The sequence below is a fragment of the Myxocyprinus asiaticus genome, chromosome 4, assembly GCF_019703515.2.
Source record: "Myxocyprinus asiaticus isolate MX2 ecotype Aquarium Trade chromosome 4, UBuf_Myxa_2, whole genome shotgun sequence".
NCBI classification, from domain to species: domain Eukaryota; kingdom Metazoa; phylum Chordata; class Actinopteri; order Cypriniformes; family Catostomidae; genus Myxocyprinus; species Myxocyprinus asiaticus.
Window position 1 is genome coordinate 58,469,712 of NC_059347.1, and position 19,983 is coordinate 58,489,694.

General features: G+C 39.3%; 1 protein-coding gene across 3 annotated transcripts in view; it reads right to left on the reverse strand.

Annotated features, from left to right (window-relative positions):
- Positions 1 to 321: 321 nt before the first annotated feature.
- Positions 322 to 19,983, reverse strand: part of LOC127440008 (paxillin-like) — a 42,945-nt gene continuing 23,283 nt past the window's right edge. Inside the window, exons 1-10 of one of the 3 annotated variants that reach the window (XM_051696371.1) lie at positions 18,315 to 18,388; positions 16,493 to 16,698; positions 14,716 to 14,923; positions 12,567 to 12,759; positions 10,324 to 10,474; positions 4,397 to 4,555; positions 3,245 to 3,418; positions 2,746 to 2,827; positions 2,455 to 2,603; positions 327 to 2,321 (exon numbers count right to left, since the gene is read on the reverse strand). In XM_051696371.1, the coding sequence (XP_051552331.1) occupies positions 2,055 to 2,321; positions 2,455 to 2,603; positions 2,746 to 2,827; positions 3,245 to 3,418; positions 4,397 to 4,555; positions 10,324 to 10,474; positions 12,567 to 12,759; positions 14,716 to 14,812 (1,272 nt within the window). In that variant the 5' untranslated portion in view covers positions 14,813 to 14,923; positions 16,493 to 16,698; positions 18,315 to 18,388 and the 3' untranslated portion in view covers positions 327 to 2,054. Of the gene's footprint in view, positions 2,322 to 2,454; positions 2,604 to 2,745; positions 2,828 to 3,244; positions 3,419 to 4,396; positions 4,556 to 10,323; positions 10,475 to 12,566; positions 12,760 to 14,715; positions 14,924 to 16,492; positions 16,699 to 18,314; positions 18,389 to 19,983 lie in introns of those variants that run through there. The other 2 variants (XM_051696369.1, XM_051696370.1) reach the window with 2 other exon arrangements.

Below are 19,983 nucleotides of genomic sequence, written 5' to 3' on the forward strand. Positions count from 1 at the left end.
TATTTTAAAGTGTTCTGGGGATGTTATAACAACTAAAAACATTGTGGAGAAATTTTAAAATAATAAAATAATTCATAAATCCACAAGATCCTACGCACCGATATGCATCTGTGTTCATGGAACTCCAAGAGACAGAACAGTAATTAAAATAGTCTCTGTACAACACCTCTGACCATCTTATCATGTCATTCACACATCGCTTAATAGTTAATGTGTGCAGATTTTATGAGTGTTAAACTGGGACGTGGGAAGGATGCGACTATTCACACACACACACACACACACACGTGTGAAAGTGTACGTTTTATTTTATATTCCGTTTACAACAACTGTAATCAAATTTAATCCTTGTAAAAATGTGGGGTGAAAAATTAATTTTAAATAATACAAATGTAATTTCCTTAAATGTTATGAACATGCTTATAAAATAATACGAGCCGTCACTGTTTGAAAGTTTACTTTAACTACACATTAACAAATTATTAACAAGGTGAAACTTAAAAAAAATTAAGCAGAATTACAGATGACTATTAAACGCGTGTATCATGAAAAAGTGCATTGTGTCATAGCTGTATGAATGTGATCTGCCAGGTCCAATTTACCTCCGTAAGTGTTAGGAAACAAACATTTACAGTGACTGCAAAAACATCTCATGAGTATTTTTACATAGTAAAGGGTGGTGCAGACTCACACCATCAGTACTTGGTGAAAAATACGTTCTGTGCTCCCACAAGTATTCCATTTCGATCGGCTTTTCTCAGTAGCTTCAATTCAAACCGGAAGGTAAGAGACAAAACACGGAAGCATGCAGCGCTGAAAAGCGGCGTGGCTGAATAAGTTCTATACAGATATAATATCACATTTCATGGACTTCAATGCAGCTGCAGAAAAATTAAATGTGCACAAATCAACCATTTACATCCTGGTGTTTATAAAATGACTTGTACAGTACATTTAGACCCATGTTTTCATTTAATCAGTCAATTAAGTATAAAATATGGCATCACCCTGATGAAGATAAAATCTTTAAATTACTAAAAAAGATAAACAAAAGCCATAACCTTTTAAAGTAAAGCCATCAATTAAAATTCATAAGACTTTAATATATTTACTCGCATACAGTAGGACCAGATAAAAAGGAAAAGGGGGTAAGAACACATCATAAAATTATTAATAATACTCTTTTATTATGAGATGAAAAGTTAAGACAAAAATCAGTATGTAAATCTCTAAATATGCCCAGTGGCAATAGGCACATTATAGAACACTGCATAGTCAATTAAACAGGACCCTAACTGGTATCTTTAAGAAGGCTTATTTTAAATACAAGAATCAAATAAAATCTAACACTCCAAACATACAGAAAATTGAAACCACCCATGAAATAGAAAAATAGAAACAACCATCAACAAAAAAAGAGAAACTAAAAGCACACTTTATAAAGTGTATATACTAAGTAATACATGCACAATAAAACCAAGGCTATCCAAAATCTGAGTACTGAAAATTAAAAAAATGATACAGTATAATATAACTTTAAGATTTTATTTATACCAAGCAATAATTGCACCTTTTAGAAAACCTGACATAGCCAACGAATGACGGAAGCAAAACAAAACGCGCATTTTTGTCCAAGAAAGCAGCAGGGTGAAAAAGGAAGAACAGGTTTTCTCCTGAAATGTGCAAAGAGGTGCATGTGTATGTGTATTTAAGTTAAGCTCAGTGTGTATAACAAATACAAAAATAGATCTTGTTGATTTGTCCGATGCAATCGATAATATCTAAAATAGCTCCACAAACACTCATATTTAGTCTTTGATAACATCCAGGGGAAGCGTTTTAAAAAGGCTGTTAAAAATCATTTTGGCCTCCCTGAAGATCTACACTTGTTTGACAGTGCTTTGCGGCTTGGCACATGAACAAGCTGGTGTAATGCCCATTATGGCACCAGAGGGCACTGTGGGAATTTTTTTTTAACATCAACCCTTTGGAATCATTTTGGCGTGCATGCACATACACACACTGCAACACCATCGTAAATTGGCACAGATTTTCTAGCTGAAGAGCTTCACATAGCAGCTTTGGCAGTACGGTTTGTCGTTCTGCTCTTTGTACGTGCCCTTGTTCAGCTGTTTAAGGCAGAAGGCGCAGACGAAATGCTCGGGGTGAAACTTCTTGCCCATGGCTGTGATGCAGCGGCCGGTAATGGGTTTCTGACAGCCGGAGCAGAGCGAGCCGCGGCGCTCATGGTAATGAGCCTCGCAGTACGGCTGCCCTTCGTGCTCGAAGAAACTCCCGTTCACAAATGGAATGAAACACTCCTGTGTACCAAAAGAGAGAATACACAGAGCAAAATCAATCGGTTATACACAGAAAATGTGTATCCAAGATTTTTGGTAGATTTTGGAATCGAGTTCTCAATCAGTCAACTGGGCACATTATATTTACACTGACCCTGCAGACAAAACACTCTGGATGCCAAAGAGAGTTGAGGGCAGAGATGTAGTTCTCCAGGATAGCACGGGTACAGCCACCACATTTAGGGGCAAACATATCAAAGTAGTCTTTTTTACAGTACGCCTTTCCCTCCTTCTCATGGAAACCTGTAGGAAAACAGCAGAGAGAGAAAGAGATGGGGGCAGAAGATAAAACCTTTCTGAGGAAAGAAAGAGGAAAAGAGCTGGTAAAAAAGGAATTGCCAGTAAGAGAGAAGAAAAGAGGTTCAGAAGAGTGGAAGCTGCTTACCCTCAGGGCCAAAGAATGACCCGCACTGGGCACAAAAGAAATGTTCCGGATGCCAAGTCTTGTCTAATGCGGTCACCACTCTCTGCAGAAGAGAGAGAGAGAGAGACACACAAATACAGAATATATTACTGAAACGATGTTTCAAGAATATCAGTCAAGTATATTTTCATCCACTTTCATCTCAATGAAAACTATAAAGGCTATTCAGAGTTTTAACTACATATTCAAAATTAACTATTATACTGTATGTTCAGATTTTGTATAATTATCTCCTATTGGCCCTGGATAATATCTAGGATATATACACATTTAAACTCCATTTCAGTGCAGAGGATTGTTAAGGTTTACAAGAAAGTTGAAGCCAGAGGGAAAGTGGGGGTGACTATAGTAAGTAACACCATCTGTGGGTGGTGACATATGAGCCACAAACACACAAACAGGCTTGATGAATGCCCTGTCTATGACCGTTTAATGTGTTGATAGACAGCATAATCCTTACGTCCAGAATGGGTCCATTGCAGTAGTAACAGCGTGGAGAGAAGAGGCTGTGGTAATCCTTTTCACAGTACGGGTGTCCATCTCGCTCAAAGAAGTTTCTGGAGCCTATTTCCTCCTGACAGTGAGTACACGCAAAATGTTCTGGATGCCACGTCCGACCCATTGCTGTCACCAACTGAATGAATCAAAGAAAACAAGGAAAGACTGCTATACTTCACAATCGCTTAATGTATAGTTTATTTAGTTAAATATTTCTAATTAACCTGATCATTATGGTCTCATTAACTTTTTAGTGAAGTCTAACAATAAAAACTAATGAAAAACAAATATAAAAATAATCAATCTACAAATTTTATCAATGTTCACAAATAACCCAAGACAATGTTATCTTAAAAATGTTGCAATTGTGTATTATTGAAAACAGCTCCGCTATCTAGAAGGCCATATCTTGAATGGATATTTTAAGATGGTTCCCATAACTAAGGCTACGTCTACATTAATCCGGATACATTTGAAAACAGTATTTTCGTTTTCGAAACGCACTCCGACCACACTGCCATTTTCAAGCATTTTCCAAAAGTTGCTCATCCACACTGAAACGTATGAAAATGCTTAAATCCCCTTACTGCGCATGCGAAAAATCGCTGTTGCATGTACGGTCTGAAACACAATTGTCCTCATATTCCGTCGCCGGACACCAATTCCGAGTTTCCCTTCGCCTTTGAAGGAATGCAATGTTAATGTTGTACAAAGTAACATTTATCTTTAACAGTGCTATCAAAGTGAATATCAGGCACAACAGCGACGCTATAACATGGGCCGCCATCTTGATTTATTTTGGTTGAATGGATCCCATGACTGCAACACATGACAACAAATCCACAAATTTTAACATCAAATTTATTCACTTGGGAGAGTGTTTTCAAAAAGCTCAGTTTTTGCTGACAAAAACGCCGTCTTAATGTGGACGGATGGCTAAAACGTAGAGAAAAAGATGCATTTTCAAATGAAAACATTTTAGTGTGGACGTGGCCTGAAATGATCACAGACTGTCTTCCAGAAACTTGCACTCTTGGGCACAGCATTCAAATTATTGATCAGGCTGTTGACTTTGACAGTAAATGAGATTGTGAGAGTATGTCACTTCTTTTACCTGGCCAGCGATGGGTTTCTTGCAAGCTCCACAAACTCCTTTGGCTACAGTTTGAACACCCAGTCGGTTGAGGTCTGACTGCAGGTTGCCCAGCATGTTGTCCAGTTTATTCCCCTGCTTCGAAACGCTGGTGGGGGAACTTTTGCCCTGAGCCATAATCTATGGGAAAAAGAAAGGAATTTTAATGTTTTCATAAAACACAGAACATGTGGGGTTCTGTTTTGTTTTTTATCGTTAAACGCTTCATATTTAGTGGTGGTACGTTGATTTTTTTGTGATTTAGCTGATGCTTTTATTTTAATTCCTCTTGTAGGAGTCCTTGTGGACTATGACCTAAAACCTATTGGTTACCAAATATTTAACCTCTAGGCAACACCACCCACTGGTGTATGCCTTTCTTTGGAAATCACAGAAATGGAAAGTGAATATAAATGTTCCTTAATAAGCTGTGCAGTGATGTGTGTTCCAGAAGTGATGTCCTGTGCAGATTACTGCCAGAGATTAATTTAATTGACCAACTAATTAGCACTTGGAGTCCTGGTACATTACTCCTTTCATATTTATCCTGTTGCATGTGAAAACAAAAGTGTACCAGGTTTTGCAGTCATTTATATGGTCATCACTGATTACACCAAGGTAGAGCTTGACAGATTTCATATTATTTTGTAGTTCACAGGTATATGGAAAGGCTCTTGAATGCAAATGTGGATTATGTCTGTTTTACTAATCCAAGGAAACCAAATTCCAAAGCTTTCTCCATGAAATCAGTCTCGCTATCTAACAGTTACCACTGCTGACCTTCCCTAAATACAACAGGATTAGCAAGGTTAAACAGGGTTATGAGTAGAAAAGTGTTGGTGTAACCCCATCTGTCTACTCTTTCTTTCAATTCAAAGAACTGTGAATCAGTAGCATTGTTTAGAAAGGAGAAAAGGCAACCTTCTTGAACTGGCATATCCTGCTATTTCTGCAAATTAACACACACTTAAACACGCTACTCCTGAAGTATTCTCACATAGCCAAACCTGCGCTCCACTTTGCAGCTTACTCTGGCCAGGAGCCACATACGTTGACAGGAAAAGACCACCTGAATGATATGTAAAGCAATCCAACACATATATTTTGGTTTTTGTACTGTTGTGCCAGAATAAATGCTACTTTTGAATGGTCGTTGAAGGAGAAACATGCTTTGTGCCTGAATAATGGTGTAGTTACAGCATCTACAAGCAGGGGCTGACTGCCAATGCTAACAAACCAAACCCCCTGGGTTTAACAGCCTTGTTTCTGGTCACTAGCACCTGTGGGCAATTCAAGGACAACAGAATTTGTTTATGCAACAAGAATCCAAGCAAGGACAAGGACAAGGGGGGAAAAACAAACCAGAAAACACAAGGACAGACTGTCTGCAATGGACATGTTGGCACCAGCCAACTATTTCATTAATGCTGAGACATTCCTAGTGTGTGCAGTGTTTGGAAGTCAAAGACTTAGCAGCATACAAGTAACATGCTATAAGACATGAAAGATGAGGGGGTGAAAGAAATAGAAACAAAGACACATTGTTCCCACACTATTTGACCAATGAATTTCCAAGACCTTTCCAGTTGTTTGTGATGAATGGATAAGGATTTTTATCATTTAAAAGTATCATTCACATGATTTAAATTCAGAGAGTTTCCCTAATAAATCACTTAGGACAATTTGTGTATCGATTTGACAGATTCATGAAAAAGAATGGACACAAAAGGACGATTTGCTGACAAACTATGGTTTGCGAGCAAGTTTTACTCTACAAAGGCTCTACACAAGAGCAATATCTTCTTAGATTATGTTTCCTTTTCCAGACCTTTCCAAAAAACAATTTTAAAATTCACTGATATTTCTAGGTTTTCCATGACTGTGGGAACCCTACAGACAGTGTACAACAAAGGCGCAAGCTCTGAGATCAGATGCAGATAAACAGAGGAAAGACAGAACAAGTTCATGCCCGTACCGGTGGAAAACGAGGTTCGTATTCCGTCTGGCAGCCCACAGATGCCAAAAACTTTGGAGCAGGGGGCGGGGTCACAGGTTTAGGTGGAGGAGATGGAGAAGGAGCGATAGGAGGAGGGGTGGGGTCTTTAGGTGGAGGTGGAGTTGGGGGTGACAGGGAGCGGTAAGGAGGAGGTGGGGGAGGAGAGGGTTCTTTAGGGGGTGGAGGTGGTGGGGGAAAAGGAGCAGTCTCTGGCTTTTTTGGTACAGGATGATTTAGGACTTTTTTCGGAGGACTGGGTGACTCTGGAGGAATGATGATCTGATCAACAAAGAAACATTAAACATAAAAGGAAGCAAAAGGTGATATCAACAAATATGAAATAAATATGAAATAGCCCCAACTGTGCATTTCTCAAGGCTAGTGTGTGTAATTTCTACACCACTATTGGCACCAAACGGAATTGAACGGTTCAACACCCAATTTCAATTGTCTGGACAAATACGTAGTCCCACCTTAAACTTCCAGCATTTGTTGAGCTGCTCAACTAAGCTGGAAGCCTCAAACCAACATAATCACTGCATAAATCAACACAGAGGAATAGAGTTTTCTTTTTTTTTTTTTAAAGAAACCAACCAATATATGGTTTACATATTTGTCTCTAAATATTATACTGGGAAAGGGGATAGAGTTAAAAAAGAGGAAAGAATTTAATCAGCTTTAAAACTAAAATTTTTGACTAAAGAGCTTTGTGCTCAGCAAAAATGCAGCAAAAAGTTCAAAAGTCAATAAATGTTTTCTATCTTTAAAACAAAACCAATTAGACAAGATGTAAAAACACATAACAAGAAACTTTGTCGTACTTGATCGATTATCAGCAGTTGGTCAGTTTAACTCGACATTATGAGCTGCTGAGTTGGACTGCAAGTTTTGTTAGTTCCACCAGTAAGCTTTCGAACTGAAGTAACGCTACCTTCTCCACAGTTGGTGATACACTGCGCACCTCCCTTGAATGCTGAGGGCTGGAACAGACAATGACCCCCTTCTGTATGCCAATCATCTGGCTGTTTACAGCAGCACTCAAGTTGGGTGTGACCAATGCCCAGTTTCCCTTGCAGCTCTTCAATGAGTCGATCCTGGGAGGTATTCTTGTTAAGAATTACTGGGCCCATTTTTCTGTGCATGTGGCCATCACGAAACATTGGGTGGACATTGGATGTTTCCTTTGTACATCTGATTACAGATTTAAGCTTCAGAGAGGCAGCATTAATTAACCTCATTAAAGCGACATACAATGCTTTCTTTGCAAACAGCATTTAAGAACTCAGTCCAATGCAATGGTCACAAAAAAGCAGCCAGCAAAATCCATCCATTAAGTAGGTCCATTCATTGGTTCACACACACCACTGAGCCAGTGCAATGGGTAGCTTGAAACGTCCTCTTGGTGACTCAAAATAGAAACATCACTAACCTTCCAGTCTTAAACCATGCTAGAGTAGGTACAAGAACCCTGATGCAAACACAACATGCCAAAGCAAAAACTGACAAATGTAACCTTCCACTACTATTTGCTTCACACATTAACTTCTGCAATTGCAAAATTGCATCATACAAGAGCTCAGACTACGGAACCACAATAACTAACTACATTGCAGAGCAATTTAGCTCTCAAGCAGAGTGGGCAAAGAGTGAACATGGAATGCAGTTGTACAAAGAACCTCAAACTCCTTTGCAGAACTGCAATGAAACAAGGAAGCCTAGCCTTGTTGTCAGTTCAGTGCCATATACCTCATATGAAAAGCATGTTGGGGCATGCATTTGAACATCCCAAAGGCTTTTCTTCCAAAATAATTTTCACATTTTATACAATGCACAAAAGCAACATGACTCCCCATAGTTTGGATTCCTCAATTCAGCACCTACTAAAAACAAGATGCACTGCATTGTTACAAGTGGTGTAACAGATTAGTGCAGCCCAATTCAATGAGCAGCCCTCCAGCAAAAGGCCTTGGTGAATTTTAGAAGTGCTAAGTGATGCTAAGTGATCATGTTTTTGTATTGCATTTTTAACTTGCTAATGGAGGGTACCTTCTATACAAGCAAGATGGAAAAGTTTAGATTGGGTATCAGCAGGCCTCTTGGCCCAAAGATCAGGCTCATCTATTTGAGAAAGTATAAAAAGCCATACAGCATTCTGCATGCTTGCTTCTCTCATGCATGCTAAATTTAGGGTTGCAAATTGGAGACAGGCTGACAAAGTTGGTGCGACTCATTCATGTCCAGATGCAGACAGCCTTTCAACAGCCGATGGCTGTAGAAGAGCAAGGTCCAGAGAAACATCTGATGTCCCAAAGACCAAAGTGGAGTTTAGGGAATTGTCCATCCATCCGGCCTCGGTTACAGGGGTAACGGAACTTTCACGGCCATCCTGTGAAGTTGATCGACCCAGAAGTGCCAGGTCTTCAGCGATAGATCTCTGCTGATCACTTTCTGGTGTGGCTCCTTCAACCACTGTCCATGGCACTCATATGATTGACTTTGGTTGGGAAAGACTGTATACTAGCAGCTTGTCCAGAGCTTTTTCAAGCAAAGGCTCGGGGCAAGGAAGACTAATCCCCAATATGCCTGATTCAGAGTTAAGTTCCTCTTTGGAAAGCTTTGGAGTTAATGTTAGTGTTGAAACTGGAGGAGCAGGCACTGTAATGGGAGCTGGCACAGGACTCTTACTAGTGATACCTGCCTCAGAACTTGGAGTCTTGGCAGAGACCCAGAGGATTGGACTTTTAGGGGGCTTTCACACTGGGCACGTTTGCTGCAGTCCGATTCCGAGTGCGATTGTTCCCGGTACCCCCAGCAGCTGTGGTCTGGTTTCACACTCACTTGATTCTATTGAACCCCGGTCCATTTGCGTTCATCTTACGTCATCACAGACACACATGGAGAACACAACACGACACGTTTTTGTTTTTTTGGTGCCATTATGCACAGCAGAGTGAACGACAACTGCGTATATGTGCGCTTCATGGTGTAACTCATCAGATGTCCAGGGGAAGGTGGCTTGCTGCTGCTCGCAAATGGCGTTTTTTGATGAGACAGCTAATTGCAAGGAATTTATTTGCATCTTTGTTTACACTGCATGCTTACGCTCGTGTCCAAGGTGAAGTTATCGCCACTGTCATCTCCTATTATACCCTATATTTATAACCTATAATAGTATTTATATATAGTATTTATAAAGGTGTATAGATAAATAGATAGATAGATAGATAGATAGATAGATGTCGTCATCGGCTAAAATGCATGCACAGGTTACTTTACTTCCAGAACGAGTGCTCCTACAGGTAGTCTCGGGTTCGGTACAGTGGTGTGCTCCCCGCTCCGCAAGACAGCTTTCACATTACCAATTTTTCATGCGAACTGTGCTGTGTTTCGAACTAAACTGCCAGTGTGAAAGCACCCTTAGTTGCTGTAACAGGACTGCTATTCTTGGGAACCTCTTTGGGGCTTGGGCTCTTCCTTACCATGACTGGGCTAGGGTTTTTGACAAGTGTAACAGAACTAGAACTTTTCATATCAACAATCCTACTTGAGCTCTTGATAACTACTGGTGGGCTGGGGCTTTTAGCCACTGCAACAGGGCTAGAATCCCTGGAATAGTAATTGGTGAGGAGGCCTTTGCTATCACAGTTGGACTGTTTTTCGAGACTGAAACAGCTACAGCTACCATAGTAACACTTATGAGATTAATTAAACATGTTTAACACTGTCAATTTATGTAACATAATCAGTGTATTTACCTATTTAGAATGCAAACAGAATGGAATATTTTTTTTTTTGGCTTAAACACTGGTCAGTTTAATGTATCGACTGCAAGAAACACCTGAGTTTGTGAACTAAACACAGAAAAAAAGGAGTTAATGACTTAAAAGTTTTTCTGTCTCTCTCAAAGACTTACATTGCTCTGAACTTTGAAGTCAGATAGTGAAGCCATGAGTTCATCAAGCTCTCGTGTAGCAGAGGAGGCAGAGATTCTAGCTTGCTGCTGGGCTGGAGTATCATCCTGAGCTTCTTTAAACTCAGGAACTTGGGGCACTGATGGAGCAGGCCTAAAAACATTACAAAAATAAAACCATATGTTAAGAAAAGGACTAGAGCACAGCTACAGTATGAAAAGAGATCTTCCTTTTAGAAAAGGGATTCTAAACTCACACTGCAGAAAAATACAGCACAACTAATTAAAGGAATATTCCGGGTTCAATACAAGTCAAGCTCAATCGACAGCATTTGTGGCATAATATTGATTACCACAAAAAATTATTTTGAATTGCCCCTCTTTTTCTTTAAAAAGGGAGGCACTTACAATGGAAGTGAATGGGGCCAATACATAAACATTAAAATACTCACTATTTTAAAAGTATAACCACAAGACATACACTGATCTGCCACAACATTAAAACCACTGACAGGTGAAGTAAATTCCATTTATTATCTCAATATAATGGCACCTGTCAAGGGGTGGGATATATTAGGCAGCAAGTAAACAGTCAGTTCTTGAATTTCATGTGTTGGAAGCAGGAAAAATGGGCAAGCGTAAGGATCTGAGCGACTTTGACAAGGGCCAAATTGTGATGGCTAGACAACTGGGTCAGAGCATCTCCAAAGCAGCAGGTCTTGTGGGGTGTTCCTGGTATGCAGTGGTTAGTACCTACCAAAAGTGGTCCAAGGAAGGACAACCGGTGAACTGGCGACAGGGTCATGGGCACCCAAGGCTCGTTGATGCGCGTGGGGAGCAAAGGCTAGCCCGTCTGGTCTGATCCCACAGAAGAGCTACTGTAGCACAAATTGCTGAAAAACGTAATGTTGGCCATGATAGAAAGGTGTCAGAACACACAGTACATCGCAGCTTGCTGCGTATGGGAATGCATAGCCGCAGACCAGTCAGAGTGCCCATGCTGACCCCTGTCCACCGGTGAAAACGCCTACAATGGGCACGCGAGCGTCAGAACTGGACCATGGAGCAATGGAAGATGGTGGCCGGGTCTGATGAATCACGTTTTCTTTTAGATCATGTGGATGGGCGGGTGTGTGTGTCGTTTACCTGGGGAAGAGATGGCAGCAGGATGCACTATGGGAAGAAGGCAGTGTGATGCACTGGGAAACCTTGGGTCCTGGAATTCATGTGGATGTTACTTTGACACGTACCACCTATCTAAAGCTTGTTGCAGACCACGTATACCCCTTCATGGCAACGGTATTCCCTTATGGCCTCTTTCAGCAGGATAATGCACCCTGCCACACTGCAAAAATTGTTCAGGAATGGTTTGAGGAACATGAAAGAGTTCAAGGTGTTGACTTGGCCTCCAAATTCCCCAGATCTCAATCCGATTGAGCATCTATAGGATGTGCTGGACCAACAAGTCTGATCCATGGAGGCCCCACCTCATAACTTACAGAACTTAAAGGATCTGCTGCTAACGTCTTGGTGCCAGATACCACAGGACTCCTTCACAGGTCTTGTGGAGTCCATGCCTTGATGGTCAGAGCTGTTTTAGCAGCACGAGGGGGACCTACATGATCTTAGGCAGGTGGTTTTAATGTTGTGGCTGATCGGTGTAAACAATATGCATGTTAAAATGATTTTAGTGTGATAAAATCACTTAACCTTTTATGTGTAAAGCTATAGCCAATTTTACAACTTCGTCACATGACGATGAAATGTCAAAAAACCCATAAAACTACTGTAAAATTTAAACAACTTTGCAGCTCAGATAACACACAAGTTTTAACATAAGAATTAATGTAAGTGCTTTTATAAAATTATAAGCTTCACATTTCTGCCTTTAAACCCTCAAAAAAATGTCCCCATTCACTTCCATTGTAAGTGCCTCATTGTAACTTAAATATTTGCTTTTTTTAAAGAAAAGGACGGACGAGTCGAAATTAATTTTTGTGGTAATCAACATTATGCCACAAATGCTGTCTATTGAGCTTAACTTGTATTGAACCCGGAATATTCCTTTAAGTCTGATTCACGAAAAATGAATCATTCAAAAGAAGACTTGTGAGATGAATCCTTCACTGATTGAAGTCACTGAAACCATCAGAGCGGTTAATGAACCAATTGTTACTTTCAATAAAATAACTTCATTAAAAAGTAGCAAATGCAAAAAAACCTAAAATTTCAAATAGAAAGTTTACGCAGGGGCTGGAACGGAGCTCTCCAGTTCATTTAATAAACTCTCCACACTGGGCCTGACGTCTTCGATCCCCCGACCTGCTGCATGCTGTTTGGGTTTCTCTAACTTGGGAGGAGAAACTTTCACTACTGATGAGACACCATTTTCTGGAACATATCGCTGGGTGTTGCTGGCTTGTTTAGGGGTGTACGCTTCTGTCAGAGAGAAATAAAAAGACATTCATTATATATGTTTGATTTACTGTCAAAATGTGCATTTCATATTTGTGGAAAGATGTAACTTTCATAACTTAACCCTCGTGCTGTTCGTTTTGTACTAACACATTTTGTGTTCCCGGTCAAAAATGACCGGCCCCCCAAGACTGTTTATGAGTCTCTCATATTGCATATATTATCACAAGATATTGCATTAGATCTTTTTAACAAATTCTTTTTTAGTAATTATGACAGGTTTTGCACTCTTTTTTTTGAACATATTTAAAAATATATATATATTTTTATTGACAGAAGAGATGACTTGAACTGAGCTCATACTGGGCCCGTGGGGGGCACTCCCTGTGGAAATCAAAAATGCTTCTAGCTGATCCTACCAATTCTTAAATGATTAATTTTTTAATTGTACATTTTTAAAATTTTCTGACATATTAGAACTGTTTGGTTCTCATAATATGCAAATTTATCATCACAACAATTATATTCAGAGTTTATTGTTTCACTCAGAAGCCAAACTGCAGAGAGTATTAGTGTATGAAATTCTCACAGACACACATAAATATAATAAACAGGAGTGGCTTTTTGTCACAATTTTTCTTATTACTTCCTGAAACTTACATATAACATAGACAAAGACATATCGAAACTTACAGCAGACTGTCCTGATTCAAACAAGCCCAAACACAACATATGAGTACATCTTGAAATATTGCTCAAAAAGTGTACATAGAAAGATGATGCACAAAAGGGCGCTCAACACACATTGTGTGTGTGTGTGTGTGTGTGTGTGTGTGTAGTGTGAGTGTGTCTTTGTGTGTGTGTGCACATGTCGAGAACTTTGTGTGTGCAAACACACATCCACATATGTGCTCATCTAAAGGATTGGGATGCTCCTGAACACATAACATTTCTGTATTTTGTAGTCTAATCCATTCATTTCCAATGGCCGGTCATTTTTGACCGGGAACAAACAGTGAAATAAAACCTTTTTTTTTTTTTTTTTTAAGAAAATTTTTTATTTTTATTCTTTTCAGATACCCTATGTGAACGAAGTCGAGGACTTTTATTCCAATTTGATTAAGTAAAAAAAAATGTTCAAAATGACCGGAACACAACTTAAGGGTTAAACAAGTCATTAACAAACATTGCATTATACTAACTACACTTAAAGTAAAACTAAATGTCAAGTGCTTTACTTCAGGGCACAACAGCCTGAAAGCGGAACAGGTTGTATTTGTCATAAGGTTAAAGTATAACCAACCAGACTCAATAAGGACCAACAAAAAAGGCTCTGAAATAAGGTACCATTGGACCTATTTACAATTAGTCATTTTATGCATCTTGATCGATTGATTGCTATCTGATTAGGTATGCATATTCCATTTTTAGCTGTGCTACATAAGTGTCTCTGCAAAATGGATATAAAATCCAATCTTCTATTGCCACACAAATATACATGCAAAAATACAGTAACACAGTTCACTTCCATCAAAACGCATGAAGTTACCAAGTGTAAATACACCGTTTAAGAACTAATCCCTAACTTACTTGTTACTCTGTGATGTTGTGTTGCAGTGTGTTTTACCTGGGCTGATGTTTGTTTCAACAAACTAATACTATATATATATATATATATATATATATATATATATATACATATATATATACACATATATATACATATATATACACATATATATACATATATATACACACACACACACACACACACACACACACACACACACATTGAATGCACTGTATGTCACTTTGGTTTAAAGCATCTGCCAAATGCATCAGTGTAAAAGTAAATCAAATCTAATGGTGTGACCTCATTGACCCAATTTACAGTACTTTCCAAAATGGATAGTTCACCCAAAATGGGAATTCTGTCATATTGTTCCAAAACATTTTATCCGAGAGTTGTGAAGTTCTCACCTTCAGTAGGGAATGATGGAATGTTGTGCTGTACAGCGTTGAGCTCCAGCAACAGTCGGTCCAGCTCAGACAGATTACTGCCCAGCGATGAGCTCATGACTGCAGCAGGTGAGTTAGTAGTCTTCTGTTTGTTGGGGAAACTGTAAACGTGCTCTTCGTCAGACTCCGACACAGGAGGACTGACGCTTTTCTGAACTGAGCTGAAAGACTTGAGAGCAGAAAGAAATTAAGTCATTTATTTAGTTACAAAAACATATTTATATAAAATATATTGCTAGTTTTTATGCAACACTCTATTGAGCATGCAGATTTACTGTCGAGTGAACAAACAAAATAAACTAAACATGCCCCCCTAAACTGTCCTCTCTCACTCATATAGCTTTGGGAAGTATGATTCTTTTTAGTAAATTAATTTATTCAATCGGTTCATTTGCCTTGCATGGTATTGCATGGCTTTTCGAAACCATGTTTGTTTTTTTTTCCGCGTAATTATGACATTTTCTAGTTTTAATAATTCTAGTGAAAATCTATCAAAGTTAAAGTTCAATGCCATCACATTAATAGTGTTCCTAGTTGTTTTTGTGCAAGATAAATACTGCTTTGATTGTAAAATTAAAATAATTTACATAGGGAAGTCTTAAAAGATACATTAGCAAAAAAGACCATGCGTGGAAAATGCTCATGAAAACCGAAATATTGGTGAAGAGTTACATTTAAGTTGACTTCAGGGAAAATGCTACAAATAAGTTAAATATGGCCCCTTTAAAGAAACCTTGAAATGTGCTGAACCGGCTTTATGGCATCAGACTCCGGAACAATTAAACGTTAAGTGCTTTACTTCAGGGCACAACAGCCTGAAAGCAGAACAGGTGGTATTTGTCATAAGGTTAAAGGATAACTCACATGACTCAATAAGGACCAAGAAAAAGGCCTATTTACATTTAGTCACTTTATGTGTCTTGATCGATCGCACTGCATCCAATTAGGTATAAACATTCCGTTTACACTTAGCCAAGTGTGACTTCAAAAAACGAATGTAATCTACAGTAGAACTATTCCAATCTACTACTCCCGCACAAATATTCAGTATATGTAAATATTAAAGAGTTCACTTTCGTGATAATGACGCTAATTCCAGGCAGCAAAGTTTTGCTGTACTTGATGTGGCTTGTAAAACTTAAAAACAGGTGGGCGCTGAGTGACTCCAGCCAGGTCTCCTAAGCAACCAAATTAGCCCGGTTGCTAGGGAGGGTAGAGTCACATGGGGTAACCTCCTCGTGGTTGCTATAATCTGATTCGTTCTCGGTGGGGTGCGTGGTGAGTTGTGCGTGGATGCCACGGAGAATAGCGTGAAGCCTCCACACGCCCTATGTCTCCGCGGTAACGCGTTCAACAAGCCATGTGATAAGATGCGCGGATTGACAATCTCAGATGCAGAGGCAACGGAGATTTGTCCTCCGCCTCCCGGATTGAGGTGAGTCACTACACCACCACGAGGACTTAAGAGCACATTGGGTATTGGGCATTCAAAATGTAAGAAAAAAAAAAACAGGTGGGCGACTAAAATTGCTTTGATGACTGCAGTACAAAAGGCAACACTCATGAAAAACTGGGCTCCCAAACTTCCGTATGATACCATAGTTCCGTTTGGGAGAAGTTTCATGTTTCAAGTCACATGAAATGACCACGTGTAAAAGTTAAGAACAAATGTCAAGTGTTAAGCACTAATCCCTAACTTATCTGTAACTCTGTGATGGTGTGTTGCGGCGTGTTTTACCTGGGATGATGAGTGCTTTGACTCTGGTTTTTCTGACAAAGTTCCATTCAGAGCTTGTACAGAAGGGGAAGTCAGTCGAGATGGGGAGAACACTTCCTTGTAACAGTCATTTCCTGTGGGGCACGAATATGGCGTCTCGTCTGGGAGAAACACAGCTTGTTCGCAAATATGGGAAGTTGTGGACTCCAAATCTGCAAGAAGAGCATCTGTACGCAATAGAGAAACAAATTATAAGAACGAGTGTAAAATAAACTAAATCAAAAACAAAACATGTTTCATCATCTTTTAAAAAGAACTAGATTTGGAAGAAAATGTCAGTGGTGCTTGCCCACGCAAATCGTCACCACAACAGAACACTTCTAATAGGGGAGCCTACAAACTTGGCGCTCCCATAGACATTCTATGGACGGTACACTGGATGGATGTCTATGGAGGAGATGCCTCAGTGTGCTAAATAAACTGTTTTTGTGAGGAAACCGCTCATCACTTAATTAATTGACTGCCTTTCCACTAATCTTCAACATGTTTTACACTAAACAGTGCCTTTGGAATGAACTATGTGTGGAGTTTACCATGATAAAATGATGTTTTATAAGAGAAGTCACAGATGATTTTGCGACAGATAGGTGTCACTTCACGGCTCTCCCCATTCATTTGTTAGGTATCCAGAAACGGTGAATTACTGTTGTAATATGCTAGTTGACCTTTAAAACAGAATGCCTACAGGCATAGATTATAACAAGAAATACGAAAGCAAAAGTGCAAGTGCATAAAGGGACACAATGCTTTTATGGTCACACGACATCAATGTTAAAAAACTATACAACCAAGAATACAAGTCATTTTCACACATACTACTGGAGAATTTGGGTTGTAAACTACTCTTCAGATTACTACCAACCTGTGAACTGACCAGCTCTCGTTAAAAGTCCTTCAGAGTATCTAATGGTTAAATTGAGTTTTGGATAGAGCTAGATGTTATTACGAATATATTGTGAATATTTTATATGATATTGCTGGTGATATAATATTGTGATAACCTTAATTAGTTCGTAAATTCGATTAATTCCCGTGAATCAGTCCATTTCAATGTATTGATTCAAAACTTGAGTTAACGATTCGCTTGCGACACCACTAAAATGTGTTCGCCGTATGTATTGTTCTATTGGTGCACATAACCGAAAATAATTAAATAATATTATTCTTTGTGTCCATTTAGTGAAAAGAAAGTGTGGAAAACATTACTAACCAGCTTTGAACTGTGTTTTAATTCTTACACTAAACAATTTAAATCTAATTGGCAAAAACTGGTTGAAATTATGGTTCCTCAAAAAATAAAATAATCATAAAAATAAATAAATCACACTTACACCATTTCAGAGCACATACATAGAGATATACTGAATGTCATAAAAAAACTAAAATATACAGTATCGAGATATAATCTTTTAAGCCCAGTCCTATTTAAATGGATGTGTTGATGCTTATGTGTTAGCCTTAGTTAGTGTTTGACGACGCATCTACCATACCTGTTATACAGTCTAGACTCAAACAAGACGAGCATAAGTTTAACAACTAACTTAACAACCAATTTCTGCAAGCAGATACGTTTTCAGGTCACAAACACACAAAACATTGTTAATCACACAATATCAACCATCAATAACAGCAGACCTCAATAATCAGCCAATAACCTATTACAGCCATGAAACTGGAAAGGCACAAATGTAAAGATAGTTTTCCAAAAACAACAAAAATAAATTAACCAAAAAAAACAAAAAAACAACAACAACAGAGAAACAGAGTCAAGCTGGTTACTTACACTCTGAGAGAGACACAGAGACCGCCCTGTTGAGCGGTCTGTCTTTACCTTTGCACTTTACCTCAGACAGGAGGAGCTAAGATAAGGAGTGGAAAAAACAAACAGAATAATGTTGGGATATAGAGAGATCTAGATAAAGAGGAAAAAGAAGGAAACAGAAAAGAGATACACTCTGAGACAGGACAACTACCGTAAACTTTGCTCTTGGCTTCACTGGTGAAGGAGTTGTCCGAGGGGTGGGCTGTTTTTGGCAGGTGTGAACTTAATGCGAACCCCTTCCTATACCAGATCCTAAAAATGCTGCAGTATAACCTGTCTGGAACTTTACTGTGTACAAGTGACTATCTGGTCAAGAATGTGGCGCAATGGTTTCTCGACCTTTAGAAAAACTTACTGTAACTTTCAAAATAGCTCAATATTCAATCAATATTCCACATCCAAGTCAGACTTCAGTCTACTTGATCTTATGTAAATTCCCAAATAACTAACAAAATGAATGAACCAGATAAAGCAATATGTAGAAAATAGCAAAGGACAGCAAGAGGGCCGATATACAGTATAAACAATTTGACTTCGAGACTTGGAGCAGCCCATATCTCAACTGTTCGTTCAGCTCTGCGCAATGAGGGAGTGACAAAGGAAAACATTAAAAAGTTTCTCACCTTTCCCATTTCTACAACTCTCTCTTTCCCTATTCATCCCTCATAATTTCTAATGCAACATACAGTATTTTGATAAATGCTTCAAAAATCTTTTACCTTGAGACTAAGCATCTCGTTGAACTCATGTAAAGTAATTTGACAAAATAGGCTATATACAGACTGATTTGTGAACAGTGAAATTAGCAACAGCAAGTTGACTTTATATTCTATGCTTAAATTCTGAAATACTGTCCACAGTGGCCAAAGTGATAAGTGGAGGAATGAGTATTTTATAAAACTGTACTGCCCAACCCAAACACCTAAACTAAACCTAACCATCAGTGAAGTTAAAATGTTTTGTTGGGGCCTGGGTAGCTCAGTGAGTATTGACGCTGACTACCACTCCTGGAGTCGTGAGTTCGAATCCAGGGTGCACTGAGTGACTCCAGCCAGGTCTCCTAAGCAACCAAATTGGCCCGGTTGCTAGGGAGGGTAGAGTCACATAGGGTAACCTCCTCGTGGTCACGATTAGGGGTTCTCGCTCTCAATGGGGCATGTGGTAAGTTGTGCGTGGATCGCGGAGAGTAGCATGAACCTCCACATGCTGTGAGTCTCCGCGGTGTCATGCACAGCGAGCCACGTGATAAGATGCGCAGATTGACTGTCTCAGAAGCGGAGGCAACTGAGCCTTGTCCTCTGCCACCCGGATTGAGGTAACCACGCCACCATGAGGACCTACTAAGTAGTGGGAGTTGGGCATTCCAAATTGGGGAGAAAATAAATAAATAAATAAATAAAAGTTTTGTTAGGGGAAAAAAATGCAACCTTTCAATCAAGTTTGTTACTGATTATGCAAACACAATTACTTCCTGGTTTCAATGCAGGATACAAACCCGGGTCTCCCATGCTGCTGATGCAACGCACTTCCGGTTGCACCACAAAGGAAGGTAAACACGCTGGAGCTGTTGCAAAAATGTCTTATGGGAAATGCCGCTTTTTAGTGATTCGGCATAATGTGGCTGATCCTA